General features: G+C 36.5%; 3 protein-coding genes and 2 long non-coding RNA genes across 7 annotated transcripts; all 5 read left to right on the forward strand.

Moving 5' to 3' along the window:
- The first annotated feature begins 1011 nt into the window (after nucleotides 1–1011).
- LOC140174520 (uncharacterized) lies at nucleotides 1012–1791 on the forward strand. The gene is made up of 3 exons (XR_011864167.1): nucleotides 1012–1086; nucleotides 1553–1639; nucleotides 1721–1791. It is a non-coding gene; the product is annotated as an uncharacterized lncRNA (long non-coding RNA).
- Nucleotides 1792–2020: 229 nt separating this feature from the next.
- LOC140174519 (uncharacterized) lies at nucleotides 2021–3033 on the forward strand. The gene is made up of 5 exons (XR_011864165.1): nucleotides 2021–2157; nucleotides 2283–2408; nucleotides 2518–2607; nucleotides 2673–2750; nucleotides 2911–3033. It is a non-coding gene; the product is annotated as an uncharacterized lncRNA (long non-coding RNA).
- Nucleotides 3034–3211: 178 nt separating this feature from the next.
- LOC112749717 (receptor-like serine/threonine-protein kinase ALE2) lies at nucleotides 3212–6784 on the forward strand. Of its 2 annotated transcripts, none has more exons than XM_072199678.1 (9): nucleotides 3212–3414; nucleotides 3501–3571; nucleotides 3680–3781; nucleotides 3916–4014; nucleotides 4132–4503; nucleotides 4592–4891; nucleotides 5032–5421; nucleotides 5518–5764; nucleotides 5856–6784. In XM_072199678.1, the coding sequence occupies exons 2-9, from the start codon at nucleotides 3562–3564 to the stop codon at nucleotides 6490–6492; spliced, it is 2157 nt and encodes a 718-aa protein (XP_072055779.1). In that variant the 5' UTR covers nucleotides 3212–3414; nucleotides 3501–3561; the 3' UTR covers nucleotides 6493–6784. The 2 variants fall into 2 exon arrangements, with proteins under 2 accessions (XP_072055779.1, XP_072055769.1); XM_072199668.1 differs by having other exon boundaries at nucleotides 3277–3414; nucleotides 5020–5421.
- A 636-nt stretch (nucleotides 6785–7420) lies between these two features.
- On the forward strand, nucleotides 7421–9360 carry LOC112697171 (uncharacterized; the record flags this gene model as incomplete). Its single annotated transcript, XM_025750234.3, is given in 4 exon segments — nucleotides 7421–7438; nucleotides 7550–7650; nucleotides 8903–8981; nucleotides 9076–9360. Coding segments are annotated over 4 exon segments (231 nt in total). The 3' UTR covers nucleotides 9124–9360.
- Nucleotides 9361–10365: 1005 nt separating this feature from the next.
- LOC112697157 (WD-40 repeat-containing protein MSI4) lies at nucleotides 10366–14420 on the forward strand. 2 transcript variants are annotated; one of them, XM_025750212.3, is made up of 15 exons: nucleotides 10366–10764; nucleotides 10837–10900; nucleotides 11063–11149; nucleotides 11244–11306; nucleotides 11484–11549; nucleotides 11663–11737; nucleotides 12245–12320; nucleotides 12425–12629; nucleotides 12884–12965; nucleotides 13128–13201; nucleotides 13307–13418; nucleotides 13509–13583; nucleotides 13673–13749; nucleotides 13888–13987; nucleotides 14073–14420. In XM_025750212.3, the coding sequence occupies exons 1-15, from the start codon at nucleotides 10505–10507 to the stop codon at nucleotides 14172–14174; spliced, it is 1518 nt and encodes a 505-aa protein (XP_025605997.1). In that variant the 5' UTR covers nucleotides 10366–10504; the 3' UTR covers nucleotides 14175–14420. The 2 variants fall into 2 exon arrangements, with proteins under 2 accessions (XP_025605997.1, XP_025606003.1); XM_025750218.2 differs by having other exon boundaries at nucleotides 13673–13721.
- The last annotated feature ends 2735 nt before the right edge of the window (nucleotides 14421–17155 follow it).

Here is a 17155-nt window from a genome sequence, read left to right on the forward strand (position 1 = left end):
AATTCTTATTATCTTTAATTTGATATAACATTTTACTAAGTTATGAGTACTAACTGACAAGCAATGTGTCAAGTTTTTACCTTTTGTCCGCTATAAAGAGTGTCACGGGCGCCACATCTTTTTCATTAATATCTATCTTGAATGAAACAAATAAATTGGAGGACTCTTCACACTCACACCAGCTTCCAATTAGATTACACTTCTTCATATGCTTGTGATGGATCAAGTAGTAATTAATACTGTAGTAGTCATTATTTTTTTTAATTTTATTTTCTGACTGACTGCTAGGCCTTTTAATTAAATACAGTAGATCTTTAATTTAATGCTTGTGATGACTCCTTTAATGCACCATTATTATTAAGTGTCACGGAAGTCATAGTAAAATGAGAGCATGTGGGAGTGTGATGTGTCAGAATGAGTTTTTGACAGGTAAAACACTCCTTATTCTCAATATAAATCACTATCTTATTATGGCCAACAGGAGCTACCAAAAATGAAGTATATACATTATTAATTATAAATAAAAATTAAAAAATTATCACCTCTTTGCCTTACCTAAGATTAGTAAATATATACATATGTGACTGCCTCTTCTTAGAGAGGACAAGGAGTTTTCTTGTGATTCTGAATTGTAAATACACGTGTGATGTTTTGTTCTTTCTTTGGATCCATGTTAACTTTGTTTAAGCAACTAACTTCAGGTGAAAATAAGAGAACAAAAAGGTTAATCAAGTTTTACCACTCCCATGGAATTTTCTAATCTCTGCTAATTCCATTGCTCTTGTTCTCAAGGAACACATGTTCTTGGGTGTTGTCGTTTTCCAAAAACAGCTTTCTGATTGCTTCAGTGTCACTATATGTGGGCCTTCTTCTCCTACTTCTAAATCCATTTACCCTTTTTCTTGTTCTTGCTTAAGTTACCAACTAGTGTCTGTAATTTATTCTCATTTGTTAGAAAGTGTTGCCTTTTGAGAAGGTTGTGCTTGGAGTTGGAGACTGGTATGGATGAGGGTGGTATTGGCAATGATGCTGCAACTTCTTAAGCTCTGCATCATTTTTCTTTCTGTTGCTGTCCACGATCCAAAGGTAGGTGCTTAATCTTCAGAATAATTCATTGATGTTAGTCCTCTGTAAACTTTGCAAACAAACTTATTCTTAGTCTAGAACCTTGAAGTACTTGATATGGGTCAACATTCTTGCTTTTAACAATGATGTTATTATATCTCAGTGAACCTAAACTTAACTTCTGTGTTAAATTTTACAGTTAAATGATTGGTTTGAATAGCCATAGAATGGAGTAGGAGATGCCTTCTATCTGTTTGTCCTTTTGCATTGCATCCAAAGCCTAATTTTGAGTAGTATACATAATGCAAGTTACTGCTGGGATTTGAAACGAGTGATCTTTATGACATGACAATGTGGGTGACTACAATTTTATCAAAATGACAAATTTGTAGAAGAAATTACTGATTCTACCCATATGTTTGCTGATGGAAATTTTAATCTTGTTCCACGGAATTTTGGCATTCATATGATAATATCTTTTTTTCAGGGTCCACTGTATCTCCATCTCCAGCATTCCTTCCTGTGATTCCTTCACTTGGAAGCAATGCACCAAGTTTACCATTACTTCCACATGGTATGTCACCATATCTAAATGTAAATTTTGATCTTTGATAACTTACCTTATGGTATGTGGATGTTCTATAACTTCATTCAGGCCTGGTTGTACCTCCATCTCCAGCAATAGGTTCATGGACTAACATTGCCCCAAGCTCTCCAGCAGTAGCAATGGTAATCTCATTACATTAGTCCATTAAGTAATATTCGGATCATCCGAGCTAAATGCTTCAGTTTTTCACAATGAAGGGTCATTCTTGCTTCCTCCGGATGCTTTACACTTCCTGCATCAGCTCCAACTCCTCAGAAGCATGATAAGGACATAGAACCATCCACAACTCCAAGTCCAACTACTATAGCATTGTCACCACCACCACATGAGGTTGTTCCTTGCCATCAACGCCACAAGGAAATGCGCCGCTGCCCTTTAGATCAAGTCCACCACTAGGGAAAACACCTGCTGAACATGGAACTCTAGCACTAAGATTGGTAATGGGAATGCAAATCTGAGTCACAAAGAAGAGCCGGTTTCACCATGTATGTGATAAAAAAGTTCTAGCATTTCATGTTGTCACTAGAATTCTCACTGCCATGGCTTTCTATTTTTCATATTCAACAGATTCCTGTTGTTATTTATGCTCTTCTACTGAATACTTGAACAGCACCAGCTGCAACACCTTCTATCAATTTGCCGAAAATTTCACCAAGCATCCAACCAAGCGATAATGGAAGTTTTCCTCCTCAAGAGGGCACAAAGAAAGGTCACAATTCAGAACCAGTTACACCAGGCATGTTATAAAAGTTTAAAGTTGCCACCTTAATGCTTCTGGTTTCAAGTCAATTTCAGGCCATACTATGTGGTTCTAAACTTCGTATTTCCCATTAAATGAAGCACAGAATCTGCTGCATCACCACCATGGAAAGCGGAGCATAATCCTTCTCCTCCACCACCAGAAGCACACCCTATTAGTCCATCCATATTGCCTGGTATATTTTATTAACTTAGTCTGATAAATTTTATCATTATTTCTTATGTTGTTGAATTCATGCAGCACCTGTTGCATCACCACCAAGTTCATTTCCAGTGAATCCGCCACTGGTCCATCCAATTATTCCATCAACATTACCAGGTTTGATGTTAACAAAGATTCTTTCAGTGTCATGAAGTATGCCTGTGCTTGTGGTTACTTCAGCATTTGTGTGTGCTTAACTTTCTTTTATGTTCAAATGCTATAGTGCAATCATAATTCACTTCATGAAACTTATTTAGTGCAAAAACATGTGGTGCAGCACCTGTTGCCTCTCCCAAGTCATCTTCTTCTGGAAGCTTCAATTGGAAAAATGGTGATGCACCACCAATTGCTGTACCTTTGTACAAATCACCAAAGCCACTTCCAGCTGTAGTACATTCCCTGCTCAAGGTAGGGTAACATTAAACTTTTAAGACTGAAATAAGAGCATAAGCTATAAACTGTTTTTCAAAATACTGAAAAAATGCAAATATATACATCATATTAGAATGCCATTGGAAATAGTTTCAAAATATATGCAACCCTTTATTTTGTTTTATTATTTTTTTTTTTATAAATGTAGCTCCTGCTGCACATAAAGCAAGGCAAATTGATCATGATCATGAGCCATTGACTAAAACTCCTAATAAAGAAAAGCATACGCCTGCATTGTCACCTTCTGCCTCATCACTTGAGCATCATCATACAAGGAACACAACTGCCAGTTCTGCTCCTCCACCACCATCACCATACATGGTTTCTTCTTCCCCTTCAAATCATCAAGGTTTGCAGTATTACCTGATTTATTAAATTGTGCTACAAATGAAGTTTTCCTTGTTCAACTAAAAATATAACCGTTTTCTATGTTAGGTAAAGCAATTCCTCCTTCATTACAACCAAAAGTGGGGAAAGGCATCATGTTTCACCTCCAATGAACCAAAGTACTATATAAGTACTATAACCTTTTTTTCTTATTCTTTTAGTACTATAGGTAAACAAAGATCATTTCTAATTATTATTATTACTTTATTTTATATTTTGCATGGTAGGTTCTTCAATTCCTTCATTCTCTTCTCCTACTCATTCACCCATGACCCAAGTTTCGTCGGCTCCTTCATCATCAATCGAACTTGCTCCTCACCCAACTGAAAGTAAGAATGACTGCCTTCATCCTTTTTATGTTATAGAAATTCCATTCTTATTATTTAGAAACTTTCTGTTTAGATATTTTGCCATTTCATTATTATTTACTTATTAGCATGCATTTGTTAATTGTATTTGCAAGTGCAAGCTCCATTTCTTCCCCCTAAAGTAGCTCCTTCTCCCTCAAAGACACCATCCCCGCCTCAAGTTCGAGCATTGCCACCCCCACCTCCAAATGAAGGTTAGAACCTTGTTTGTTTGATCCATTTTATGCAGAAGTTAGTGCTGCAAAGTGCTAATATCTGTGCTCTTTGGATTGTTCCGAGCCTTATTCATCATCATGTTCTTCACTTTTCAGAGTGTTCATCAACCGTCTGCTTAGAACCTTATACAAACTCTCCACCCGGAGCACCTTGCAGATGTGTTTGGCCCATGCGAGTCGGTCTCCGTGTCAGTGTCTCTCTTTATACCTTCTTCCCTTTGGTTTCAGAGCTGGCTTCTGAAATTGCTACCGGAGTTTTCATGAGGCAAAGTCAAGTTCGGATTATGGGAGCAAATGCAGCAACCGAGCAACCTGAGAAAACGGTTGTCTTAATTGATTTGGTACCACTTGGTGAAAACTTTGACAGTACTACAGCACTTTTCACTTCCAACAGATTCTGGCATAAACAGGTTGCTATAAAAGCTTCCTACTTTGGAGACTATGATGTTTTATATGTGAGCTATCCAGGTATATAGAACTTCCATTTTCTTTTCTATCATTTTCTTCCATAACTATTTTGGCAAGAACTTTTATGGGATCCTCCAACATATAATAGGTTTGGCTCCTTCTCCTCCTTTACCACCTTCAACCATTTCCATCATTGATGGTGGTCCATATTCCATTGATGGCAATAATGGAGGGATAATAAAGCCCCTTGGCGTGGACATACAGAAGAGGCAGCATAAAAGTGGACTTAGCAGAGGCATAGTTGCCATTATAACTGTTTCAGTTTTTCTAGCAGTTGTGTTATGTGCTGCCGCAGCAGCAGCCTGGGTTATGCTCAAGTATGGAGATCATGTTACTCAACCGGCATCAACGCCACGGCTTTCACAACCTTCTCTTACCAAACCACCAGGTAAGACAACCGTGATCACTTCTCCTAGATGGTTAATCATAATACAGAACTTTATTTACATATTACAAGCCAAAATGTTTGAAACTAAATGATTGAAGACTTGTAAATTTTCTTTTATATCCAACTAGTGAATTTCACAGGTAATGCTGCATCATTAGTTGGAGGTGGGGTTGGTTCTGCTTCGACATCATTTCGATCTAGCATTGCTGCTTATACAGGGTCTGCTAAGACTTTCAGTGCGAATGATATTATAAAAGCTACTGATAATTTTCATGGTTCAAGAATACTTGGAGAAGGTGGTTTTGGGCTGGTTTATGGTGGCATCCTTGAAGATGGAACAAAAGTGGCAGTCAAGGTTATAAAGAGGGAAGATCATCACGGCGATCGCGAGTTCTTAGCTGAAGTTGAGATGCTTAGCCGTCTTCATCATAGAAATTTGGTCAAGTTGATTGGGATATGTACCGAGGAAAGTGTCCGCTGCTTGATTTATGAACTTGTTCCAAATGGCAGCGTGGAATCCCACTTACATGGTACTTGAATGCGGTTGCTTGAGTCTTAAGTTAGCATTCAATTGTGTTGAGCACTTGAAGAAAATGCTTTGTTTTTTCTTTGTGGACTTGTGACAGGAGTTGACAGGGAAAGTAGTCCACTTGGTTGGAGTGCTAGGATGAAGATAGCTCTTGGCGCGGCTCGCGGTCTAGCCTATCTGCACGAAGATTCGAGTCCCCGTGTTATACACCGGGACTTCAAATCAAGCAACATATTGTTGGAAGATGATTTCACACCAAAAGTATCCGATTTTGGATTGGCTCGAACAGCAACAGATGAGAATAATAATAGACACATATCAACACGCGTCATGGGAACTTTCGGGTAAAAAAATCAATTTTACTATTAGCTGAAGTATGATGCATAATGCATTTCATTTTTGAATTTTGATGATATGTGTAAAAAATTCATACAGTTATGTGGCTCCGGAGTATGCAATGACAGGACACCTTCTTGTTAAGAGTGATGTTTACAGCTACGGCGTTGTTCTTCTTGAGCTTTTAACAGGAAGAAAGCCTGTGGACATGTCACAGCCTCCCGGGCAAGAAAACCTTGTTGCTTGGGCTCGTCCGCTTCTCGCGAGTCGAGAAGGATTGGAGGCAATAGTAGATCCAGATCTAGGAGGAGATGTGAGTTTTGACAGTGTGGCCAAAGTTGCAGCAATTGCTTCAATGTGTGTGCAACCAGAGGTATCGAACCGGCCTTTCATGGGGGAGGTTGTGCAGGCCTTAAAACTCGTGTGCAATGAATGCGAGGAAGCGAAAGAAGAAGAAGAAGAAGAAGAAGAAGCAGGTGGTTCAAGAAGATCATCCACTCAGGATATGGATTTGGATGTGAGAGTGAGCAATGTGGATGTTGAGAGAGGATTGGTTGCATCAGAACTATTCAGTTGTTCGGTAAGATTGGGAAGGCAGGAAGAGGAATCTGGATCGTTTAGAAGACACTCGTATTCGGGTCCTCTGATGACCGGAAGAAGCAGGCAGTTATGGCAGATTATGAGACGGCTTTCTGGTGGCACTGTCAGTGAACATGCAAGTATCTTCAACTTATAGAGAATACAAATGGCTAGAAACTCAGTCGAATTCATGTAAAATTGATAATTGAGAGCCGTTAGACGATTTGATTAAATTTTTATCTAACGACTCTTTAACTATTAATTTCACGTGAAATTGACTGCATCGCCCGATGCTTATAACAAAATCATTTTGTATAAACCAATCAACGTATCCTTTTTCTCTCTACGAAAATCCATGATCTATGTATGTAACAGACAGATCATATTTCAGAGTTTGTAATAATGTTAGCTTTAAAGTAAATACACACGCTTTAAAACTTGAGGATTAAGTCTTCTAAACGATCATTACAAAAATTGATGTAGCACCGTCAAAATTCAAGAGGGGAAACAAACAGTTTTGCTTTTTTGCTATGTTTTACTATTGTTCGTGTCCGACTTTGGAAGACATTTGGCCTGTTATTTCCTTCTATAGTAAACTTGTTATAGACATTTTTTAATAATTTTGGTCCTCATAAATACTAAATTTTTTTTAACAAATAAATTTTATTAATTTATATATATAAATTCTAAAAAATATGAGTACAAATTATATTGACTTATGTGTATAAATTCTAATAAATATAAATATAAATTATATATTTTTTATATACAAATACTTGAAAATATGAGTACAAATTTATAAATTATAATACTTGGGCTTCTCATATTTTTTCGACGGTATCTCCACCGGCACGCCAAGAACTAAGCGGCTGCCGTACCGAACTCCATATTTTAAAAAAAAAATTATCTGAGACTTTGGGTACCCAAAAAGGCTTATTGGTACAAACGAGGCCCATGATAGTTGGGCTGAATACATTACAAGCCCACTATGGACAGAGTTTTATACATGAGAGTCTGAGACTGAGGCCAACCAAGACTGGAAGTCAGCAACGTGCAAGCAGGTTCCCGATTCGTAACAGCTCAAGATCTGCCTCTCTCTCATGGTGATCCCTCAAAACCTCAATTCCCGTTTTCTACCGATATTTCTTCACATTTCTCTATTCGTTATATATATAATTTTGTTTCCTCTGATTTTGGATGTGTTTGTGTGGAAGGCTCCGAAAGCGATAACGAGTCCTGTCCCAGATTCATTGTACCCGACCCTCTCCATTCTTACTCTCGCCATTGGTCTCGTCTTAACTGCATCTTTCTTCATGTGAGTTCCTTCTCATCTTCCGAATTTCGTTCATGATCTGCATTTTATTTAGTGGTTGTATGAGTAGATTTGATTTTTACTTAGTCAAGCGAATTAGCCTGCCGATTCTCGAAGTACTGGAGTGAATTTATTCACTGGCTGTAGGAAAATTAGGATTAGCGGTCTTATAGCTACAACTAATTGGACTGAGTTATATTAGTGAAGGTGCGATACTATTAGTACTGGATTTAGTTTGGTGCAAGGTTAAAAATATGGTGATAGAGGCTTATTAGGGTCAACTGAAAAGTAGGTTTGGAGGTTATTGTAAAATATGATCATTTCCTGGTGCAATGGTATCTGCAAGTGGAAACTTCAATTGTGAAGTGGGGATGAGTTGTCTACACTTTGCAGTGGCGAATTTTCTAATTCCTTCCTTTCCTGTAGTTAATTGCATTTAGAGGTCCAGATGGGAACATGTGAATGAAATATGTGTCAATAGGTGTGTTGGATGCAGATTTTCCATGTCGATGGATACAAAAGGAGTAAGAGTCTCCAATGAGCTATCTGTTTAGCAAACAATGTAATTTATAGAGTAAAGATCAAATTCGTCCCTAAAAGATTACTCGCTCTCCAAATTGGTCATCGAAAGATTTTTTAATCAAATTCGTCATTCAAATATTTGTAGTTAGTCACATTAGTCTTTTTGTTACTAATTGTGTTCAAAATTTGCTGACTTTAAGTGACACCACATTGATAAGGATGTCTTTACCGCTTTACCATGCACTTTAGTGATAAGGATGCTCAAAATTAGCTTCTACCTTCTGTGACGTGGTTGAATGGTTCTCCCAAGGTTCTGTTCAGTTGGTATCAAAGCATTCCACTTTGTCTCTCTGCTGAAGAGGAGTGATATGAGTGATGATGCCAGCGTCACAATGTTCTCTCAGAACTACTCAAAGGGGCTAGTGCACAGCTACTCCCGCATGGGCACTAAGTTGGGGAGTGTGTAGTGAAATGTTAGGATCCAATTGCAAAGTATTAAACTTGGGTCTAGCATAAGATGTATGGGGTCTCTATAAGTCATCGCAATAACTAACTTTTGTGATGTAATTCTCCCATGTTCCATATCAGTAATCATTGAAGCATTCATGATATGAATAACTCCAGTTAGCTGGATTTTTCATAACCTATATACAAATGTTCAGGTGATATCTTATCATTTCACTTCTATTCTCTATATTCATTCGGAAAAAAAAAATAATCCTATTATATGCAGTTACGAAGCAACAACTTCCCGGAAGACCCGTTCCCTTGCTCAGGAGCTAACAACCGGGGCAGTGGCATCAGTTTTCTTGGTATGTTATGGTTGTATTTCATGTATTCGCTAAGTAACTAACATGAAACTGTTATGAAATAGTAAATTTACGCCTTCGTGTCTATCTCTGGCAGGGTTTTGGATCCTTGTTCCTCCTAATTGCTTGCGGCGTTTATGTCTGATTATGAGCAAAAGTTTTGTTAAGCAGATGGCTTTATATGAAAATTTACCCCCGGACATTTTAGTTTAATATCTGAGTTATGTTCTTAATCTATCAATGACGGTGTTGGTTGTCTGTAATGCTTAACAAGGTTATGAATTGGTGATATAGTTTTCAAGCCTGACCTTTATTGGGGAAAGTTTAAATGTGCCATCCAGCTATTGAATATCGTAGCTGATAATAGAGAACTTGTCATAAATCGTAACTCTGGGGACTATACTATAAGGCAACAAGAAATGTACTCCTGTTGTCTACGCATTCTGTCACGGTCAAGCGATGTTTGGTTGCGGCTGAGCAACTTTTTTTATTAATTAAAAACAAGGCATCTTTGTTAATAAATGTTTTAGAAACACTTTTGTAAATTATTTAAAATATATATATATATATATATATATATTTTTTTTTAAAAAAATTACAGTTAATGTTTTTAGAATTTCGTATATTCTCAATATTATTAAATTTTTGTTCTTAAAGAGTATCTTTAAGAATTTTGTTAATACAATCTTAATAGAAAGGATAAGTAGTGCTAAACTTTATTGTAGTGATACTTTCATTAGTGTGTTTTTAAAAAATATTTTTGTACATGTCAAAATTACCCTATCAAAATTAGTCATTATATATTTATTTTATTTAAATGTATTGTATTATACATTTTTAGTTAAATTTTGTATTATAACATATATTGTAACAACCAAATATCTTAAGTAAATAAAAATGAGGTGATGACCAATTTGAATTTGAATTTTCTAAAGTGAGGAGATTGATAAAATATAAAAAAATGAAGATTTAATTATCTTTGAATTTATAATTTTTATCATATGTGAGTTTTATTATTTTTAATTTAAGAGTAATTAATTTTTCATTCTCTCATCGCTAGAGGAGATTGACCGACCAATTCAATCTCAAATTCTCAAATGCAAATTTGCAATAACACAATACTAATATGAGGTGTTATACTGATATCTTTACATAAAATAAGACTTCAGTTTTAATATGATAAAATAAGTAATAAATATTTTAAATTGGTTAATTAATATAATTTTAATTTCTACACTAATTAACTAAAATAATTCTAATAAATTAATTTAAGAACTTATTTTGATTCATATTAAAATTAAAATTTTAATCTCCTTAGATGTAGAAAAATGTACAGACGTAAAAAGAAGTGATTAAGAAATGTTTTTATGACAGCAATGAATGCGAAGAGTATGACTGGTGAAATGTTGAGTCCACGTAGGCTAAACGGGGAAAAGTGGGGGCGCCGAGTGAGAAATAGAAAAAAAAAAAGGGCGGGGTTTAGGGTGAGGAGAGAGTGAGTGAGGAGAGGAAGGAGCTGGAAGAAGATGGAGAGTGGTGGTGAAGAAGTGGTGGTGAAGAAGAAGCGCGGAAGGAAACCGAAGCCGAAGAACGAGGAAGGGCAACAGCAACAGGTGAAGGCCCCCAAGGAAAGCAAGAGATCACAGCAACAACACCATCAACATCAACATCAGCAGCACGTCAATGCAAATGCTGAAGACAAGTACAACAGATGGAAGGCCGTTGTCCCCGTCCTCTACGACTGGCTCTCCAACCACAACCTCCTCTGGCCCTCCCTCTCTTGCCGGTTCTCTCTCTTTCTCTCTCTCGCTAGGGTTTTGCTTCTTCGTTTCATACACTCACATTTTTCTTCTTTCAGGTGGGGCCCTCAGCTGGAGCAATCTCCTCACAAGAATCGCCAGCGTCTCTACCTTTCTGAGCAGGCAAGCCATCTATTTTTATTATTATTTTCATACTTGTAATTTTTGTTTAATTACATTTGATTTTGCCATCTACGAGTTGTTAATTATTCCATTGTATTTAGTGTGAGGGTGGCTATTCTTGTGTTTCATTTTCAACTAAGTACGTTTTGTTGTTGGTGCTAGACGGATGGTAGTGTTCCCAATACTCTGGTCATTGCAACTTGCGATGTTGTCAAGCCTAGGGTTGCAGCTGCAGACCACATTTCACAGGTCCCTTCTTGTTCTTATGCCACGTTTGCCTTTTTGCTTCCATGTTTCAAACTTTGAGTCTCTATTAAGCTGCTATGGCTTTCTTTCTTTTCAGTTTAATGAGGAGGCTCGCTCCCCATTTGTCAAGAAGTACAAGACCATCATTCATCCTGGAGAGGTACGTATTCAAACTAAATTTACACTTCCTTTCATGCATCTTTGTTTTCTTTTATTTTGCTTTTGTAATTTGTACATGGCTTATTAGTAATCCATGTTGGATTTGATTTCATTTTATCAACATCAAGGTCTTGCTGTTTGTTGACCTGATTTTGAGCCTTTGGATACGAATTTGCAGGTGAATAGAATTAGGGAGATGCCGCAACATTCTAATATTGTTGCTACTCATACAGATAGCCCTAATGTAAGAACCCTATCTTTTACTTTTGTGGATACTTTTTTAACTAGTTTACCATTGTATTTGATTATTCATTCTTTGTTTTGTGATTTCTTTATCTTATCACCCGCAAAATTCAGGTTCTGATCTGGGATGTTGAAGCTCAGCCTAATCGTCATGCTGTCCTTGGAGCCACAAACTCTCGTCCAGATTTGGTACGGCCGAGTGACTGAGTGTTAGTCTTTTGTAACATTATTTTATCTTTAGAAACTCAATATATTTTGTACAATGAAATAGAACGAGGCAGACACATCTTCCTACATGTGTAAAAGTAAGGCTATGCTCAAGCCGTATAATTGAGAATTTGTCACTAATTTGGTGCTAGATTATCCATTGTTTTCTTTGGTTGAATTGTGGAATAAAATGTCCAATTCCTCCATTTTATACTTGAGACTTGTTGCTATTTCCTATTAGACAGAAAAGTGGGATAGCAATTGTGGTCAGAGCAGACCCCATGTGCACCATAAGTTGGAACGGATAATAGTGAATTGACATCTACACTTTGAATTATGCAAGTACATATTTTGTCCTCTTAAATCATCCATTCTTTAAGAAGCTCCTGATGTCACATTATTTATTTATACATTTTTTCTCCTTGTTATTGCTGTTTGATATGAATGCTGTTTCATGATTTTTTTCTTATAGACCTTTTCTTCTTGCAGATATTGACTGGGCACCAAGACAATGCGGAGTTTGCTCTTGCAATGTGCCCAACTGGGCCATATGTGCTTTCTGGAGGTTGGAGTACTTTATAGACATTCATTAAGCAATTGAATCTCTAAATTCCTGCTCTTTTATTGATGTGGTTATTCTCTATCTAAAAGATGTGGCATACATTGTAGGAAAAGACAAATCGGTGGTATTCTGGAGCATTGAAGACCATATAACATCTGCTGCAGACTCCAAATCTGGCGGGTCAATTAACAAACAGAACACCAAATCTGGGGAAGGCAATGATAAATCTGCTGATGGCCCATCTGTTGGACCACGGGGTATCTACTGTGGACATGATGAAACTGTTGAAGATGTGGCATTCTGCCCCTTTAAGTAACTAATTTTCTTACTCTATACCGACTAGTTATTTCAATATTTTTATATTTACTCATTTAAGTGGCCATTTTAAATTTACCATTCACCTTATTATGAACTCCATTCGAGATATAATATCAGTTATAAGCCTCTACCTTGCAACTTAAGCTTTGAGGAGAATGGGTTCCTAACAAATCCTGTAGTGTCCTCATGAACTAAACTTCAACTTTAATAAACCATCACTTCCTGACACCATCGTAATCATGCTGAAGTGCACAGGAGTTCTGTAGTGTTGGAGATGATTCGTGTCTAATATTGTGGGATGCACGTGCTGGCTCTGGTCCTGCAGTTAAGGTATATATGCTTTTTTTACCTCAATCATGCATTCAAATTTTCGATAACAAATTGATATCTACAACTAATTGTGTTTCACTGTATTTTGTGGTAACAGATAATTGTCCCTTTTTTTTTTTTTTCATTTAGCTGAATTCCGTTTTTCCTATGCTTTCATGACAGGTTGAGAAAGCTCATGATGCTGATCTTCACTGTGTTGATTGGAATTTCCATGATGTTAATCTAATTCTTACTGGGTATGTTCTGCTGTTGTTCAGTACTTCAGTTCTTCTTGGAATTAGTTCATTATTTAATTTAGTTTGAACTATTACTATTTGACTGGTTCTACCTTCTTTATCTAGGTCTGCAGATAATTCTGTTAGAATGTTTGACCGCCGCAAACTTACATCTAATGGAGTTGGATCAGCTGTTCATAAATTTGAGGGTCACTCAGCTGCTGTTCTTTCTGTTCAGGTAATCTGTTTTATTTTTCATTTTTAAACATTATAGTATTAACTGGTTATGCCACAAGATATGCTAATTGCTTCTTTATGATTAATTCAGTGGTCTCCGGACAAATCATCTATTTTTGGAAGTTCTGCAGAAGATGGTCTTTTAAACATTTGGGATTATGAGAAGGTTAACTCTCAATTGGATTGTGTTTCACTGCTCTGTACCACAAAATTATTCTAACTGTTGGCATCTTTCGCTTTTATTTTGTAATGCAGGTGGGTAAAACCACAGAACGATCTGGAACAACAGCAAGTTCTCCTGCAGGTTTGTTTTTCCAACATGCAGGTCATAGGTATGAAAGCACCGTCCATGTAGAACTGTATCTAAGGGATTACCTTGTTGTCTTTGCCTATATGTTACTGCTTTTGTTCGAGACATGTGGTAGTTTTTCTGTTAACGTGTCACTTAAGAAGTTTATATTTGTACACAGAGACAAAGTTGTTGATTTCCACTGGAACTCATATGATCCATGGACTATGGTTAGTGTGTCTGATGACTGTGATAGTAATGGTGGTGGGGGAACATTGCAGGTATGGCACCAAACAAAATTTCTCAAATTCATTATCTATTTATTGAGCATGGCTTTGGCTGATACTTTGAAGTTAAATTGTGCAGATATGGCGCATGAGTGATTTAATCTACAGACCTGAAGAGGAGGTTTTGAGCGAGCTAGAGAAATTCAAGTCTCATGTATTGACATGTGCAGCTGCAAAGTGATAAAATCCTCCCCCCTGGATATATAGTGGTATTAATTTCATTTCTTAGCTTGTCCTTAGATTACAATTTGAAAACTGGTATGTTTCTTCCTTAGCCTGACCCATGATTAACATAGCTGCAGTGACTGTAATTGAAAAGGGTGTAATAACCACCTGATCCTTGTTAGTTCTTACGCTGGAGTTCCGTTTAAATCTTGTATGAATGTTGAAAGGGTGTTTTTAAGTGGACATTTGCATGCTGGTTCAATGACCAATGTTGATCATCCTTAGATTAAATAAATATGAAATGGAAGACATGTATGATCTAATGGTGAGAATAAGAAAGACTATGCGTAGTCTTTGACTCTGTAGATTGTAGACTTACTTTTTTGACTCAATAGTGGACCACACCACATAGGTACCCCACCCCATAAGATTAGGTGCAGAGCGCAATGCGCACCACCCACAAGTCACGAGTATTATATAGCACACCGTGATTTGGCCACGTGTGAAGGTTGTTGACTCAAGTCAATGAGAAGGGAAGGGCTGATATGGGGGCCCATCCCACCATTCCAGACGCCGTATCCTTCCTTCCTTTATTTCTTTCAATTCTTGGTTCGTTGATGGGTGAGTGCCATGTCTGTGCCAGAGGCTCGCACCAAAGCAGAGGAGTTGATGGAAGAGTGGTGGTCTGGAGCGGAGGTTTTGGGAGGAGGAGGAGCATATGCAACGAAGTTCGTGGAGGACCCATACTCATCTCTGGTGGTGGTTCAGTCGTCGTCTTCATACGTGACCATAAATGGCAATGAGGAGAGTTGCGGATCTTCCTTCTCTGACAGTGGCACCTCCCTCATGGCCACCTTTCACTATAACCCCACCCTTCCACCTTCACTCATCCCTTCTTTCTTCCCATAACTGAATGGTAAGTGGTGAGAGTGGATTAGCAATTTAGCATTACCATTGGCAAATAGGACATAGGAGAGGGTAACATGTAAAGCACGCTAACATAACCAAGGAAGCACCCATTGGTAACTCAATTGTCATGTTTCTCTTCATGCTTCATAGCGTTATGTGAAGAAATGTTCTTTAATTTGTTTCAATTTTCGCCTTTTTTTTTGGGACCAAAATATTGTCAAATTTTAATGCAACCAGCACCTGGGGTCCTGAACCTGAATCCTGATCTATCAATCAGTCACAATCAGTATTCAATAAGTGAATGTCGGCGCTGTCATCCCATTTATTGGTTCTATGCGTTGGGCTCCGAAATTTTGTTGGGCCGGGTACCTACGAATTTAAGTCTTAAATTCCATTTCTTCGGGCTCCAAAAGTGTTGTCTGGAATAGTGTTTGACTGTTTAAATTACTTATATGTATATTTTTTGGGGAATGATTTGTTCTATAGTAACAGGTTAAGCATTATAAATAAAATCACTTTGAACAATGTGACTCCACGAATATAAATACAATATATCAACTAAATTTTTATAAAACGTATGTATTTATATAAATTTTAAATAATTTACGTTATCATTTGTAGGTGTGACCTTATCAGTAATTGCAAATATCACGTGAATCTTCCAGATTCCAGACCAGAATAATTTGGTGTTCTAAGTTAGGTACTCAAAAGTGATGTGAGAAAACTATAACTAGTCCACTAATATAAAATAATCATGTCCAATAAATTTTAATAATAGATAGACCAAAAAATAAATTAGTCTAGTTTGACATTTGATTAGTACGTCTGTAGCCTAGCTTTTTTTTAATGTTTATTTTCTTGTGTCTGATGTGTAGCCTATTCGATTGTAGGAAAATGCAAATAAATTAAAATAGTTCAAGTTCGTCAACCTAACAATGTGGTTTTCTGATTATAAGAGATATCACTACAGCCACTACAAACTAAAGCACTTGAGTCGCTAGCATACTGCATTGGAAAATATTATGTCTCCATCGTTACCCTCTTGAGTGTACTTTTATACGCGACCTTGTTGAATTGTTTAGTATAGAATTTGTCATGTTATATCTTTATCATAAAAAATATATTACATGTGTGTGTTTTAATACATCCATAAATAAATCATTGTCACTAGTATGTGTCATTCGATTTCTTTTCTTAATGAAAGATAGCTTCATCAGCAGATAGGTTAGCAATGACTAATTCAAATGCATTACTTCACGGACTTAACTAATCAGTCTCTTAAGATACTATTATTATTATAGCTAATAGAATTAAAATGTTATCTTATATAAACATATTTTATTTTCTCAAGAACTAATGAAATCCTTTTTATTTGATTTGAGTTTTGGTGTTTCAAGAACATAAACGAATGAATTTAAAATGAGAAGTTTTAATTTCTAATCAAGAATAAGAATATATGTTTGTTTCAATCAAAGCTGTTTTAGTGATTAAAAATATTTGTAAGACTTTTCCTGTTAAACTTTGAGTGCATTTGTTAAAAATAAATATATAAGAATGAAAAATAAAAAAATATTGAAGAAAAGTTCTGAAAACGAATTTCTACGAATATAAATTCTCTTAATTTTTTTTAACAATTAAAAGAGATTAAAGTATGATCTCTAATTCTTCAATACTTTTTCTTTCATATTTTCTCTTAGTTTTACTTATAAAATTAAGTGAAAATATCACATTTTATTCGAATTTCTAGTTTCTACCTATGCTACATGAATCCCTAGAGGAGCGTGTGAAAACCTTTTGAAGTTCTCAATCAAAATTTGGTTCAGTGCTCAAGAAAAAATTTCACGATAGACGATGTGAAGTGGAGTAATTATATGGGATTACGTGGGGATTTCTTACTTGTGAGTTTCTGAGTAATTATGCTTTGTTAATGATGCATTACTACCCCCTAGTTAACAACTAATCATGTGTTCAATATAGATATGATTAAGCTATTAACTAATTAGCATCTCCCATCTATATTGGACTGTTTTCATTGGCCGCCTTGTCCACATATCATTGGTTCTATTTTTCATATGCTTCTATGGCTTC

This window comes from Arachis hypogaea, chromosome 1, assembly GCF_003086295.3.
Source record: "Arachis hypogaea cultivar Tifrunner chromosome 1, arahy.Tifrunner.gnm2.J5K5, whole genome shotgun sequence".
NCBI lineage: Eukaryota > Viridiplantae > Streptophyta > Magnoliopsida > Fabales > Fabaceae > Arachis > Arachis hypogaea.

Bases quoted from the DNA above. Each gene is read 5' to 3' on its own strand.
- LOC112749717 (XM_072199668.1), top strand. The intron at 4,504-4,591 runs GTATATAGAACT...AACATATAATAG, and splicing joins TTTATATGTGAGCTATCCAG to GTTTGGCTCCTTCTCCTCCT. The intron at 5,422-5,517 runs GTACTTGAATGC...GACTTGTGACAG, and splicing joins CGTGGAATCCCACTTACATG to GAGTTGACAGGGAAAGTAGT.
- LOC112697157 (XM_025750212.3), top strand. From the start codon at position 10,505: ATGGAGAGTGGTGGTGAAGAAGTGGTGGTGAAGAAGAAGCGCGGAAGG. The intron at 11,550-11,662 runs GTAAGAACCCTA...CGCAAAATTCAG, and splicing joins CTCATACAGATAGCCCTAAT to GTTCTGATCTGGGATGTTGA. The intron at 12,630-12,883 runs GTAACTAATTTT...ATCATGCTGAAG, and splicing joins GTGGCATTCTGCCCCTTTAA to TGCACAGGAGTTCTGTAGTG.